Here is a 15,408-nt window from a genome sequence, read left to right as displayed (position 1 = left end):
CGTGTGTGTGTGTGTGTGTGTGTGTGTGTGTGTGTGTGTGTGTGTGTGTGTGTTTGTATTGCTGAAATATTTCTTATGTAATTATTGTTGCTTTATATCTTTATCCCAGTTTTTTTCAAGTAACACAAGTAAAATATTAGTAGACGATCTGTTTTTCTCCCAGTGGGGAAACATTTCACTGCCTCTGCATAATTTGTATAACAAACAAATAAGTCAAAGTCAGAATAATAAGATATTAAGTCAAAATGTTGACTCTCCAAGTATAAATGACCACATATCAAGTCAGATTTTTATTTATTTTTTTATTCACAGCAATGACAAATTAAAACAGAATTATGTAATTTTATGTTAATAAAACAAAGTTCTGACTTTCTGAGTTAAAATCAAGTTATGCATCTAGTGACCGGATGGTTAAGGTTCATACCATATAAACACAACCGTGCTGGGTTTGTCATGTCACTTGTTTAATACATCTTCATAGCTGATAAACACTAAAACATTCAAGAACAACAATGAACAGCTACAAAGTCATCAACACTGCCAACACGAGCCCTCATGTGATCACAAGTTGACAGACCAAAGACTAAACCTCTCTGACTGAACATAATAATAATTGGCCCATAAGGATTGATTATATGATGAACAACATGCAGCAGAATTAAGTCAGCTGAGTCTCAGGCAGTTTTTGTCATGCGGTATTTAACTTCCCTCCGGAGGCTGCGATTACAGGACACTGACCAAATCAAGGACAATGGATGTGATGAAGGCAGAAGTGAAAAGTTTTTCATACTGGAGCAATTAGCATGCATGGTTAACTCAGACTGATGAATGTGAGTGAAATGATCAAAGCTCAGAGCTGCAGCAGAACTGGAAGGCCCCAAGATACTAAACCCAGCATTCGTCAAAGTTATGAGATACTAAGTCTAAGAACATTTTACTTACTGAATAAAAATGTTCAGATGGTAACAAAAAATTATGATTAGGTCAAAATATTTATTTACCAAGAGACTGTCAAAATTTTGAGATACCAAAATAAAAGTTTTACTTTTGATGTTAAAGTTATGAGATACTGAATCAAAAAGTTTAATTTTTGAGTAAGAATGATCAGATACCAAAACAAATTCTTATAAACTTCTTTCAGTCCTGTTATGTCATCTACTTTGTTCTTTTTCTAGCAGAGATGGTCTTCCATACAAATAATATCAGAGTGAGAAGTGAAAAGATTTGGCAGAAGTGGAACAGAGAGGTAAAGGGAAGAGGTCAGTGGAAAACAGAAGTTATTATCTTTCTGTAAGGTGAATTCAGGGTTTCACTGAGCGCTGAATAATGAATAGTGTCTCAGTTATGGGAAATCCAGATGAGGTCAAAATCATGAAGCAATAAGTCATGAGTATGACATACAAGTCAACAATTTTATCAACACTGGCAAAACTGAGATACTCAGAATTTTGTAGTATAATAGTATAACATACTATCCTCTTCTTTTTAAATAGTAAGTTATAAATTGGCCTAAAAAGTTGCACTTTTAACTCAGTCAGTCAAACATTTTACTCTTGAGGTCAAACTCATGGGACACTCCTAAACCCAACCGGTCGAGGCAGACCCCCCCACCCTGAGCCCGGTTCTGTTGGAGGTTTCTTCCTGTTAAAGGGAGTTTTTCCTCCCCCCTGTTGCCAAGCGCTGCTCTTTGTGGGAACTGTTGGGTTTTTCTCTTTAACAAAGTGAGGTCTGGACCTGACCCTGTAAAGAGCCTCGAGATAATGTAGATTATGATTTGGCGCTACACAAATAAAATTGAATTGAATTGAATTGAATGGACACTAAGTAAAAGTTGAGTCAGCCTCTATTGTTTTATTTTATATTCACTAATATATAAATCATTTTTTGTATTTTTCTATTTTACCATCTTCAAATGTCTCTGTTTACTATGGTTCCACTTGTTTGTTTGTCAATTTTATTTTATTCAATAAAGATTTGTTGAAAAAAAAAAAGAAAACGACATAGCTGACGTAATCGCGTTACGTCATGAGGAAACACGATGTAAACAAAGCGAAACAGCTTCGGGTTAATTACCTGGATTAATTTAGTCTGAGTGATTCTTGTCATCGCGGATTCACTTTACGTGTGTTTGTTTGTTTCGTGGGGTCTTTTTGTGAACGGAGCTGTTAGCTGACTGTAGCTAACGTCAGCTAGCTGCCAGCACATTAGCGTTGACCAACATGGATGATAACAAGGTAAGAGGCTAACGGTGACTAACTCCAGTTTACCTGTAACCAGCTGTAACTCGCAGTCAGCTCCGTGTTTATACTGGTTGTAACTTTACTAACTGGTTAATAACTGTCCCGGTGGTCACAAACTAGTTTGTGAGACTAGCTGTGGGAGAATATGGACCTAAGATGAAGCTAACTGTGGCTAATGTTAGCAGCGTTTCTGTAGGTCTTAAAAAGTCTTGAAAAGATTTGGATTCAGGATTTTAATAATCCATCCACTAATTTTCTGCCGTGTCCTTGTGTCTCAGCTGTTCTCAGTTGTCAGTTGTACATAACTAACCTGTACAATTGTAACTTTACTGGTAAAAAGCCTATATTCGTTGAATTTACAAAGAAGATCAAATAATCAATTGACTTTATTTGTTTCTCTGTAAATGGAGAAGCAGACTTACATCTTTTCATTTCTTTTCATGTTTTTGTGCTGTTGTGTTGCTGTTTGCATTTTGGACCTGCTATATATTTTCAGTTGAATACGTACCTGCTTTGTTGTCAGATGGTGGCTGGTAAAGTGAAGAAGCCGGGGAAACGCGGCCGTAAACCTGCAAAAATCGACCTGAAGGCCAAACTGGAGCGAAGCCGTCAGAGCGCCAGGGAGTGCAGAGCCAGGAAGAAACTGAGATACCAGTATCTGGAGGAACTGGTTTCCAGTAAGGAGAGAGCCATCTGTGCCCTGCGGGAGGAGCTGGAGATGGTAAAGAAACATTTTAGTGTTTAATATTTTAATATGAACTGATTTTAAGAGCTGCAGGCCACATGTTTTTACTGCAGTTTGAGTCAATTCAAAGCTCCAGCTTGTGAAGAAGGTAAGAAACACATCAGAGACACGTGGTAGGGGTTCGTGTTGTAAACACCAGCTGATGTCCTACAGCCTCAACCTGTCGCTACAACCTGGACTAAGATGAGATGGAACTTGATTCATCCTGGAAGAGGTTTTGGAAAAGTTTCCCTACCCTACAGCACAAGAAAAACTTTTTTTTTTTTTTTTTTTTTTAAAGTTGTTTGAAGTAAACGTTTCCACCAGACTGAAAACCTGCTCAGACTCAGTCAAAAAGCTTCAGCTTCTGTATGGGAACCACTGGTCCATCCCCCTGACTACGGAGTGTAACTGTTTGTCACACACCTTTTACCTTTGTGTTTTTTTCCTGACAGTACAAGCAGTGGTGCTCAGCCATGGATCAGGGGAAGATCCCCTCAGAGATTAAAGCTCTGCTGACCGGAGATGAGCAGAAGATGCCTCAAGGCGGCAGCAGCACCAAGACGTCCAAGAACAACAAGAACAACATCAGCAGCAATGGTCAGGGTTAGAGTGACGGACGAGGAGGGAAACCTCAGAGACTGATGACGTGAAACCGCTGCTGCGTCAATCATCTACAGACACAGATCACAGTGTGAACAGTTTGACTCACAGGAATGTGCATGTAACTCATAATCTTTTTATTTCCTACTTTTCTTAGTTATTCCAGTGGCTAATCTGCACCTGACAGCTGTTCACAGATTCACAGTAATTCCTAAAACTTTCATTTTCATGTGTTCATACCAGTGAGATAGAAACCAGTCCAGTGCGTCAGGCTCTGTTCAGAAAACACAGTCAGTCCTTCATCAGATGCTGGAGGTCGTTTCTGTCATGTGACTTATAAACCACCACAGAAAATAAGAATATAACACAATATTACAGTGCAGAAGTCATCCCTCTGTCTTTCAAGTTCATCATGGTTAGATCAGGAACAAGACTTAAAACAGAATTTACTACATTACATTTGTTCTTATATGAACTTTTTAGTTAAAGCAAGAAACTGTTAGAAACTGTATTTAAACACAGTATGAAAAATAATGATCCATCCTTTTTACTGCAGTGGCTCTCAAAGCTTTTCATAAAGATTTATTTTTTTTAATCAAAGATGAAGAATATTAGGGCGGCACGGTGGTGCAGTGGTTAGCGTTTTCACAGAAACCAAAGTGTTAGACACAAAGAGTCAAAGATCTCCCTCTGACAACACATCCGTGGTGTTGTGTGTCTGTCTGACACTGACCCTAAACAAAGGGAGCTTCATGTTCTGATTATTCAGGTGAAATCAACATGAATCATTTTGTTCACTTTCCTCAGTATGTGAATTCTTGTGAAGCTTGAATTAAAAGTTAATTTTACATTTTTCTTGAAAAACCAATGAAGTTTGAGAACCACAGCATAAACAAGTAAAGAGATGATTTATGAGTCACATGACTGACTGATGGAGTGAGACGCTGTGATGAAGGTGAAGAGCTGAATGAATCTTGTGCTGGTCGGTTGTTCCACATGTGAACGGCTTTCACACAGTTTATAGACACATGAGGAGGATAAACCGCACCGTGGACTTTTATTTTTTAAATCTGACTAATGATGTTGCAGCATGGAAAAAACACTGAGAGGTGTGAGGAGGATGAAGAGTGAGGATGAAGAGTGAGTCGGACATGTGTGGGATATATTTTTGTATCTGTATTTTCTACGGGCTCAGAGAAGCTGCTGTGGAGTGACGTGTTGATGAATGTCTGGTCCAGACTGGATTTGTCGGTTGTTTCTGCAAAACCAGTTGAACTTCAGTTCTTCTGATTCTGCTGTTTGTGAGTAAAATGATGTTAAATTATACTTAAACAATAAGTCAGTTACCACCCACAGCTTTCTATTGTTTTATATTAATAACTGTTTATTTCTGTTTGTTTTTTCTCGTGTCTCATAGTCAGCATATTCAGATGCCTGCAAACGTTGCCCTTTGATTTCAGTTTGGACCAAATTTAAGCTTTTTTTTTAAGTTAGTGAGCTGATGAAAATCCTCATTAAAGTTTGTGCACTTTGTTAAATTTGGCAGAAGCACTTTGTTGGATGATTGTAGGCTGAAGCTTTGCAGCGATGATCTGTGAATCTGAACTGAACTGTTTGTTTCTCCAAGAAAATAAAGGTGTGTTTGACTGATGGGTGAGTCTCAGCTGCTGCTCATTTACCAGTCAGACTTATTACTCAACATGTTAACACCATCAACTGTACATCACAGCACCAGTTAACTGCCTTAAATCCTCCTTAACATCCTCTGACATCCAAACAGGTTTGTAAAAGAAAACGAAGGATGAGAACCAAAAAGGTACCGTCTGCATTTTTCAAAATAAAACAGCAAATTTTATTCTTTCAACCTAATTTTCAAAGCTTAGTGTACTCTTCAATTTCTTAATATTTAATAACCAATTTATTTATTTCACCTGATGCCTCCACCAATAAACTGAGTCACATGACACCTGTTTAAAAGCCCATATTTTACTGTTCTCCAGTGTTTTATTTGAAGTGTTGACATCCATAAGAAGATCTATTCAAAATTAACATTATTCACTAAATTGATATAAACTCTACTCAACAATTATATAATAAGCGTAACAAATGGAAACATAAAAGAAAAAAGAAGCTCTTTGTTATGTTTTGTAGCAAGAGCGCCGCCATCTTGCTGTACGATAATGTGTGACGTCACAGGGTTTGTTCGCTCTGCCGTATTGAACAGAGAGAGAGTGAGAGAGGTGGAAGACAGCACCGACATCAGCTATGTCCAAACCAGAACTATCGGTGTCCAACATGTGGCAGAGACGCACAGCAGCTGTTTGAGATCAACGTCACTCTGACATCATCACACACCTGTCACTCCGAACAGCAGCACCAATAAACACCTGTTGCCCCGCCCCCAACCCGACAGTCAGGTCCCCTGTCTAAAGAGTTCCACAGCATCTCTGTGGAACAGGACTCCTCTGATGGGAGCTCGGGTTTACGACGTAGCTGCTAAAATGACTAAAAATGAACCACAATGATTATAAACTCCTGGAGCTGCAGGTTTTCACCTCAAACTCATGTCGTTCCTCGCCACACCTTTGGTTCTTCCAGAGGTCACAGCTGATGAAAACCTCCAAACTACCATAAAGATTTCTTACCTTGACTCCTCGTTTTCCAGAGCAGTCAGCCAGGACTCTGCCAGGGTGGAAATATCACAACCATGTGGATAAACACATCGAGGCCTTTTGTGTCTTTGCAGCTTTTACTAAATATATTCAAAACGATAAAAGAATAATTTATTTGCACATACAGGAGCACATCGTCTAGACAAACTTCAAAACAATACAACCGTGTGTGTGTGAGTGAGAATCTTATGTTTAAACTGAATTGAAGAATAAAGCATGGACCTTTAAATCACAGTATATTTGACAGGTTACAGGTTTCAAAGACGTTTCACAAGTGTTTCATCACAAAACGTTGATATGTGTGTGTGTGTGTGTGTGTGTGTGTGTTTGTGTGTGTGATGATTATTTTTATTATCTATGAATCTGCTGATTCATTTTTCTATAAACATAAAGACCAAGGTGATGTCATCAAATGCTCTGATGACTTTTACTGCAGTGTTAAGACATAAAAAGCAACATTTTCACATTTGAGCGACTAAAACCAGTGAATATTTGGCTTTTTTGGCAGATAAATGACCAAAGCATTTAATGTATTATTGAAATAAATACAGATGAATTAATTAATAGTGTAGCCACAGCGGGCTGTACGTTCATTGCACACAAGAACAGACAACTAACAGAAGGATGGAAAACTGATAGTGTCTGAATTGTTAGCTCTTTATCATTAGTGGGATGAAGATGTCAAGTTGGTTGGTGGAAAATGTTTTCACCTAAGTCAAACAATGTATGTACGGTGGCTGTTTTAGGACATTTCAGACTCTGTCGTATTATGACTAGACTGATATCTCATCATCTGATCCCGGCATTAGCTGCACTTTCAGGTGACAGACAGTGACAGTAGCATGTTAACAGTTATTGGATGTTGTTTAGCATGTTTGATGTTTGTGTGCAGCTCTGTGAGGCTGCGATGTGACAAAGGACATTCGGTTAAATGAGTATATTTCCTGTTTCCATCATAACGCAGTCGACAGTTCTCCAGACAGAAAGTTAATGGAGCTCAGTGCAGATGTTGGCAATGCAGCATCAGAGTCTTTACAGGTTTTATCCTTCAGTTAGCTGAGAGAGTTAATCAGCTTTCAAGTGAATATAACCTCATGTGTGACAAATATTACAAATGAATTCCCCCCTTGGTCTTTTTCCGTCGTCACATCTCAGCTCAGGATGTAAAATAAGAGTTAGCTACTGACTGCAGACTGCAGCACCGGAGAAATCTTTCACACTGATCTACACATGAACATCTACCTGTGTCCAGATTCAGCTGCTGATCTGGTGAGTATGAAGAGAACAGAAATCATGTCTCAAAAAACTACAAAAGGCCAAAGTCTGTTGTGATGTAGTGAAACATCAGAGTTTACTCTCACAGTAAAGTGTCGTCTGCAAAGAGTCGAAGTCCCACCGTACTTCTGGAAAGGCTTTTTATTTACTGTGGCCATTTTTCTGTCACTACTTTTGGTAACGTTTGTTTTCATGGGTCCAGTATCTTCAGGTTAATTTCCTGGAAAGTTTCCTCATAATTTCCTAAAAATCAGCTGGTGTTTGGCTGCAAACTACCACCATGTTTCCAAGGTCTGTGGACGTCAAGTGGAAATATCTTTGTAAGTGTAACTGCTGAGTCGCTGAAATTTTACAGCCTGCAGTCTGTTTTATTTGTTGATCACTAAACTAAATAATTTCCAGTGCAGCTGAAAACTACAGGTCACCATGAAATTCAACCAACATGCAGCACCAACATCAGTTGATATGTAAGAGTCCTAGTTTTGTCTTAAAAACTCAAATATTTTGAACAGGTATTTTTAACTGTAGCAACTAACAAGTTTCTTTGGAAATGAACAGATAAAGACCTGATAATTTCAGGAAATAATGAGGAAACTTTCCAGGAAATTAGCTGGAAAATACAGGACAAGTAAAATAAAGCATTAGCCTATTTCTCATGGATACAGTTAGCATTTACATGGACCTTAAGGTGAGACTGTTTTGTCAGCTGCTGTTTCTGAAGTCAAGACACAACCTCAGCGTTTCCTCACAGTGCATGGAAGGTTTATGTTGATGTCTAACAGAAGCAGATTTCATAAAATGCTCTGAGGTAGGTCTTTGTGACCGAGAGTCGGAGAATAAAAAAGTGTGTGGACGTTTTGATCTTTGAAACAAAAATAACTGTAGAACAGCAGAGAGCAGCTGAGGAGCTGGTCCTGAAGCGGGGCAGGACTTTGACTTGTGATAAACTTACAAAGTGGGAGGAGCCACTGGCTCCAGAAGTATTTTCCTTCATGCTAAATTCCCGTCTTTCTAAATGATCTCTGGTCAACGTAGAACCACAGTACTCTAACTGAACCATGCTTTAGCTTTATGTTAGTTTAAACTACTACTCAGCCCAAATCAAGGAATTCTGTGAGAGGACTCAGCCCCCCCACAACTGATGAAGGGTGTGTCCTTTATGTAGAAAGTTGAAAAGTAAAGGTGTGGGGGTCAGGACCAAATTTTATGCAGGAGACCAGAGTTCACGTCCAAGTAATTAGCCTTTTTATTTCCCGAGTTCTTTCCCAGCCATTACTGCACCACACCGGCTTTTTAACTGGATGTTTCTGACCAACCACAGACCTCAGGTAGTTGACATCATTTCTCTTTCATTTTTATCTCTATTTTTTTCAAACACCAATTATCATATTCTGTACTCACGATTCAACCAGGAGAGTTTACTGTAGTGACTCCTGGTCCTCCTCCCACTTTGCAGCTCTATAATCTGCACATTTAACCTGAACAAACTGGACTTTTAGCGCTTTGTTAGCTAACCAACTCACTAATACTCCTAATGTAGCAAAGCAGAGGATGTCAGTGTTAACACATGGCTACTTACGTTAGCTTCTACCACATGCATTACTGCAGCAAATCAGACACAACAGGTCACTGATAGAGGGCCACAGACTATGGTTAGCTAGCTAACAAGCTGACATTATCAAAACACAAAACCTGATGCATCAATGGCAACACAATCCATCAAAACACACCACACAAATAAACTAGGATTAAAATCTGAAGTATAAAATTGGCGAGCTGTTCACAGCTGTTGAGAACCTCCAATATGGCTGCCAGGTGTGTTACATCAGAAAAAAGCCCTTTATACAAACTGAACACATTCTGTTTCTGTGAGCTTTTGCTTTAGCTGAATACAGAGCTAGCATGTTAGCCTCCAGCTAGCTCACCTGCCAACACTGACGTGCTCTTAATGAATCAAGTTTCACACTGGTTCATTTTTGTGTGTTCACAGTTTCAAAACTGTTTCAATTTACACAAAAGTGTTTGGCGGGTTGGCGTTTGTGAGCCAGGCTACCTTCTTTTCCTTTGCCTCTCGGTCAAACGTATCGTAAACTGAGTCCTTGGTGATCGTCTTTGCTTGCACCGGGATGTCCACCACCCCAACGTAGTTCTTTTTGGCCATCCGAGAGCTCGCTGTGATGGTGTACGCATTACTGCGGTAGCATTTCATGGACGACATGCAGAAGGTCTCCCGCATGCCCCTTCTGAAGTTTGCATTGTAGACCGAGTACAGGGTCGGTTTGGACGCTGTGGAGCTGAAGGAGATCCAGGTGATGGCCGTAAAGAACAGCAGCCCCTGCCTGCTCAGTCCATCAGACTCCCTCGGGTGCCACAGCTGGGCGATGTAGAAGGGCGTCCAGGTGAGAAAGAAAACTGAATTTAACATGAGGAACATCTTGATGGTCTTGACTTTAGTCCGTGGGACAATGTTCATTGTCCGGCGCACTGTGTGGCCATCTGCGCTGATCCTCCAGATGTAGCGGACCACTCGCTGGTAGAATGACACAATCAACGCTACTGGGACCAGAAATCCTAGCAGCAGGTGAACGGCGGCGTAGGCTATACTACCCCAGCTGTCCGGAAGGAAAAAGTCACAATGACTGCTGTCTGTAGATGTGGAGCCATAGAAGAAGAGGCAGGGTGAAACGAAGGCTGCGTCAAACAGCCACGAGGCCAGGATCATTTTCTTCGCTTTCTCCCTGGACACCTTGAAGCTGAGGGGGTAGACGATTGTGTAGAAACGGTCAACAGAGATGGAGAGCAGGACATAGACCTGCACGCCAGGGCACAGGTGCTGCAGGTAGCGTACAGCTTTGCAGGCAGCAGCACTCAGCGGCCATCGTCCTGAGGCGACCTGCAGGAGGACAAAGGGGGCGCAGCCCAGGCTCATAAGCAGGTCTGCACAGGCCATAGACACCACAAAGTAGTTGGTGGTGGACTGAGTCCGTCGGCTCCGGTGGATGACCAGGCAGACGAGGGCATTTCCCAGGATGGAGACCAGCCAGAGAACCCCAAACACCAGGCCCAGGACGGCGACCTCACCTGAAGTCAGCTCATAGGAGGTGGAGGTCCCGTTTGGCTGGCCGGAGGACGAGCCCTCGAGGCTGCTCAGGGGAGTTGTGGGTAAGGTTGCCAGGACAGTCGAGTTTTCCCTCTCAGAGTAGTTAAATGACATCTGATATGTGAAAGACGGAAAATAAAGGGCGGGATTGACACCAATTGTGTTTGATGACTGGGCATACACCATAGCTACACTGCTGCACCAGAGAGGAGCTGTGGAGACAGAGAAACACATCATCATTAGCTGAACACTGGACTAGAATTAAGTGATGGAACTATTTCTTGATGACAACAGTTTGTCCAGTTGTTTCCAACACTGCCTCCGGTCTCAGTGATACAAACCTCACTGTGCAACGACACAGCAGGAAGCTGCACACAGATACGGAAGAAATAATTTCAAGTGAGGTTCTTTGGTTGGTCAGTTGGTCGGTTGGTCAGTCAGTTGGTTGGTTGGTCGGTTGGTTGGTCGGTGGGTTGGTTGATCAGTTGGTTGGTTGGTGGGTTGGTCAGTTGTTTGATTGTTTGGTTGGTTGGTCGGTTGGTTGGTTGGTGGGTTGGTCTTAAGTTGCTTGGTTGGTCTGTAGTTACGTTGGTAGGTAGGTTAGTTAGCTGGACACTTGATGGGTTGGTTGTATTAATGTTCTCTAATTCATTAAAGGTCCAGTTAAAGATACTTTTCATTGACCTCTGATGAAGATATTTAAAAGAATAAGAGCGTTGTCTCTAATTCAACAAGTCAGCACCACTCATGCCTCAGCTGGCTGTCAAGGACTTTACATAACAAAGGGAAACGTGTAATGAAGACGGAGTTCCACTTCAGAAATCACATCTGGGGAAATGTGAACTCTTTTCCTGTCGACCATTTTACACTTTCATGAATCTCTGGGAAAGAGTTTTAAAATGTGAATCTACAAACACCTTACTGGCCTTTTATATAAATACAAGCACATATAACACATTGAGCCAATCAGCAGCAGCTGATTTTCAGCCTGTGCTGTCGGTTGATTTCATTAATCCGTCACAGGGATCCAGTTCAGTGTCCACAGAGACCCAGCCCTCCTCTGAGGTCGACCATTAGCCATGTGAAAAAGCCCATGAGGGAGCAGCTCACTGTTTATCGTTGCCTCTGTGTTTACTCTGCTAGATTTCCCTCTTAGCAACCTCATCCAGCCGGACTGATGGTTAGTGGGTGAAACCAGTGAAACCAGGGCACAACTCTCACACTGTTCAGACACTTTCTGGGTAATAAAGATAATTAAAAAACGATTAAATGAATGAAGGTGCAGGTTAACAAGCAGCAACTGAAACTGAGGATTTGTTTTCTTATTTGGGTTAAATCCTCCATCACACAGACACTTTCTTCTCTCTCACAGGAGAAGTCAAAGAAAAACCTCTGAAAATCTGGTTCAGTGTCATCAGGTAAAGTCTGACTTCTTGATCGTGAACTCGTGAAACCAGCTTCAGAAGAGACCAGGATCATGACTGTAACCAAAACAGTAACCATTTCATTTTTAGTGTTTCATTTTCAGGCTTGTGCACAAAAGGAGAAGAAATCTGATCAACTGATAATCAATATAGATCAGAGAAGTTTCTATCATTGACTTATCACAGTGATCGGTTTTAATATGAGGGAAAAAAGATCATTTCATATTAAAACATTTAAAAACAGTATTTGTATATATTCTCCTATAATTTTATTTTTTTCCACCAAAATTAAAAATTAAACCTTTTTGCAAATGATTTGTCGCCCACTTGCAATACGTTTGCGGCCCACCAGTGGGCCCCGGCCCACAGGTTGGCCACCCCTGATAAAGGTGATTATTTTTCTGTCCATGTAACTGAGGTTACTGAGGAGCTGCAGTCAAAGAACTCCAATGAAACTACTCTGTGTGCAGTTTGTTCTTTGTGCTATCTAAACCACAGTAAAAGAGATTTAAAGGACTGAAAAACAACCTGTTCACATCTTTACAAAAGTCACAAACATCAGGAAGAACTCAGGCTCCTTCAGATCCAAGCGGAGCTCAGTGAACAGTTAAAGCTCCTCATGGAAAAACACTGAGCTCAACTGCTTCTCCCTTTACACTGAATCAAGTCTGATTTTAATTGAATTATGAAACATTCAGGTGTATTATTCCAGGTGTATTATTCCAGGTGTATTATTCCAGGTGTATTATTCCAGGTGTATTATTCCAGGTGTATTATTCCAGGTGTATTGTGGAATGAAATGGTCTCTGGGTGCTGTACTTGCTCCACAGCAACATGAAGCTGGAGCTGATGCAGAAACCTTCACCTCAGTTCTTTTCTTCTTTATAAAGTAACAGTAAATACACAACATATGGTTGAAACAGAAGCTGGTCCGTCCTGGACACCATCGAATCGATCGATCACTAATCAATCAATCCAACAAACAGCCAGATAAGCAGGTAAACAAGCGCCCACAGACCGGGACCAGAGGCAGAGCAGCATCATGGATCCGGCCTGCGACACGTCTGCTCCCGCATCCGGCTCCGCGGCGGGAGGCGGATGCGGGAGCAGGACCGGGCTCCTGGTCCACAGACCGGGGCCGAGCTGCAGCCTCAGAGAGCCCCGGCACGGCTGCGTGTGTTTGTGGGTGAAATGTCGGCGTTTGTCGGTGGACTCACCGGCGGAGAGCAGAGCAGGAACAGGCGCTTCATTTTGGTGTTTTTCCGTGATTCAGGGCGGGAGGAGGAGGAGGAGGGAGGAGGAAGAGGAGGAGGAGGAGGAGGAGGAGGAGGTCCGAGCAGGCAGCAGACATCATGGTGTTTGGTCCGTGTGTCTGTCTGACTGATGAAGATGCAGCTGATGAAGAAGAGACAGCAGGGGCGGACGAAGCTGTTTTTGGGGGCCAAAGCAGAAACGACCCCCCCCCCCCCCCCCCCCCCCCCCCCCCCCCACACACACACACACACACACACACACGGATCCCATTCATCTTTGCAGAGTCTTCTACATTTCTGTAAGTGATGCTCAGAGACCGGGGCCGGATTCATCTCCTGAGAGGCCGACAACAAACATCTGTTGTTTGGCCCCTGTTGACCCCCACTAACCAGTAGAAGTGGAAATGATTTGTTAATTAACTGATTTAGTGATCAACAGAAGACGAATTCAATTTTGATAATTAGTTCATTGTTTTTTAAGCGAATAAATGACAAATAAAATATGAATGTCAAACGGGAATATTGCAGTTTTCTCTTCAGTTTTTTTTTATGCAATTTTTTTTTTTTACATTTTAAATCGATTGATAATTAAAAGACAATAAACCTGTGATCCAACCTTGACTGGTTCTTAAATGAAATAAATTACACTGCAAATACAAAATAAAACTTAAGTTTGGGAAAAATGGTGCAAACACTCTTCTTCTTATTGTATAATTAAAGAGTAAAAATGAGAGAGCAGCCGAACACAGACCTTATTCTTAATGTTGAATTACACAATTAAAATCATAATTTATAATAAAATAAAAGATCAGCCATGTTTCAATTAAAGAAAATACAAAATAGACTAATTTTAATAGTTAATTTTATTCGGTATAACTTCATTCAAATGTTAAACATTATTTAAATTATCTATTTAAAAAAAGAATTTGTAAAAAAAAATGTATTTTTAAGTTTTGAGACTAAATGAAAGTGGCTGCTGTGATGCTTCATGTTGATACTAAAGACAGTTTGTGGCTTTTTAATATAATTTCCACAGACTTTCATTAATTTGACCATCTTCTCTCTCTCATTTATAATTATTCTACTATTGTCTCAATTTATCCCACAAGTGGTGAAGAGAAAAGATGGAGTTGTTGGTTCTGCAGGAGGAGCTGGTGTGTTTACAGACTGTTTAATGTTTGGTTTTATGTTCTACTCTACTGTTCTCTACTGTTCTCTACTATATTTTTATGTCCTAGTTTAGTTTTCTACCATCTATAACATTTCTCCACAAATAAAATGTATTATTATATTTGTTATTATTACATTAGGATTGTGTTTGTGTGCTGCAGCTGTACAGATCAGCTGGATTAATGAATCAATAATCAATCGTTCGGCAGCCTGTTGTCCGTCGACCTTCACACTGTGACGATGGTCTTCTCTCTGCAACATGTCTGCTCTATAAAAGGAAATGATGCTGTCCATCTACAATTATTGGTCTGATGCTGACGGGGGTTGCTGTCGCAGCATGTTGTCATGGTAACCACAGTGCAGAGGAGACAGTGATTTTCCAACAGGCCTGTTGCTATGGGCAACCAACAATGGTGCTGATGGGAGGGAGGAGGAGAAAGAGGGAGAGAGGGAGTTAAGACAACAAATCATGTTAAAAAGGAGAAGGGGATTTTTAAAAAGTGTAATAAAAAAGATTTGATTTTTAAAACGGCTCAAACTGAGCCTGAGTCTGTGTGTGGAGATAAAAAGGTTTCGTCCACTGTCAGTTTCACTCGTGTAATAACTATAATCCATAATAAAACCATACATGTATGGAAGCCCATTTCTGCCAAGTAAAGCGTCACATTCACATGATTATAATAAAAATAAAAATACCTATGAAAATCAATATGATGAGATACTATCATACGATTGTAACTGAGACCAGAAGATTGGTCTGAATGACTAAATCAATGAGGTACTGAGACATTATTTAGAGAAAATCTTAACTTCATCAAAAATTTTAAGTTGCCATCATAATGTTATTTTAGTAATTCAAAAGTTATATTTATTTAAAGATTTTTTTTTTTTTTACAATGATAGTTACCTGTCAACCTAAAAAAATCAGAGATTATCAAATCAAATCA

General features: G+C 40.6%; 2 protein-coding genes across 3 annotated transcripts; one reads left to right on the top strand and one right to left on the bottom strand.

The window, feature by feature from the left end:
• Nucleotides 1-1,992: 1,992 nt before the first annotated feature.
• On the top strand, nucleotides 1,993-5,217 carry crebl2 (cAMP responsive element binding protein-like 2). Its single transcript, XM_071502219.1, has 3 exons — nucleotides 1,993-2,234; nucleotides 2,764-2,961; nucleotides 3,420-5,217. Exons 1-3 carry the CDS (start codon nucleotides 2,220-2,222, stop codon nucleotides 3,573-3,575), a joined length of 369 nt encoding a protein of 122 aa, XP_071358320.1. The 5' UTR covers nucleotides 1,993-2,219; the 3' UTR covers nucleotides 3,576-5,217.
• Nucleotides 5,218-5,300: 83 nt separating this feature from the next.
• Nucleotides 5,301-13,478, bottom strand: gpr19 (G protein-coupled receptor 19). Of its 2 annotated transcripts, none has more exons than XM_071502217.1 (2): nucleotides 13,256-13,478; nucleotides 5,301-10,826 (listed from the first exon to the last, which is right to left on the bottom strand). In XM_071502217.1, the coding sequence occupies exon 2, from the start codon at nucleotides 10,798-10,800 to the stop codon at nucleotides 9,523-9,525; it is 1,278 nt and encodes a 425-aa protein (XP_071358318.1). In that variant the 5' UTR covers nucleotides 10,801-10,826; nucleotides 13,256-13,478; the 3' UTR covers nucleotides 5,301-9,522. The 2 variants fall into 2 exon arrangements, with proteins under 2 accessions (XP_071358318.1, XP_071358319.1); XM_071502218.1 differs by lacking the exon at nucleotides 13,256-13,478 and adding an exon at nucleotides 12,567-13,218.
• Between the last annotated feature and the right edge of the window lie 1,930 nt (nucleotides 13,479-15,408).

This window comes from Trachinotus anak, unplaced genomic scaffold, assembly GCF_046630095.1.
Source record: "Trachinotus anak isolate AG129_WGS33_773 ecotype Australia unplaced genomic scaffold, CSIRO_AGI_Tana_v1 ptg000018l, whole genome shotgun sequence".
Taxonomy (NCBI): Eukaryota; Metazoa; Chordata; class Actinopteri; order Carangiformes; family Carangidae; genus Trachinotus; species Trachinotus anak.
The sequence above is the reverse complement of the archived record's forward strand: the minus strand, read 5'-3'. Positions and strand labels throughout refer to the sequence as shown.

What these genes read in the sequence shown, in the direction of transcription:
- crebl2 (XM_071502219.1), top strand. An exon ending in TGCGGGAGGAGCTGGAGATG is followed by an intron (nt 2,962 to 3,419) that starts GTAAAGAAACAT and finishes TTTTCCTGACAG; the next exon opens with TACAAGCAGTGGTGCTCAGC.
- gpr19 (XM_071502217.1), bottom strand. Translation starts at nt 10,800, where the DNA reads ATGGTGTATGCCCAGTCATCAAACACAATTGGTGTCAATCCCGCCCTT.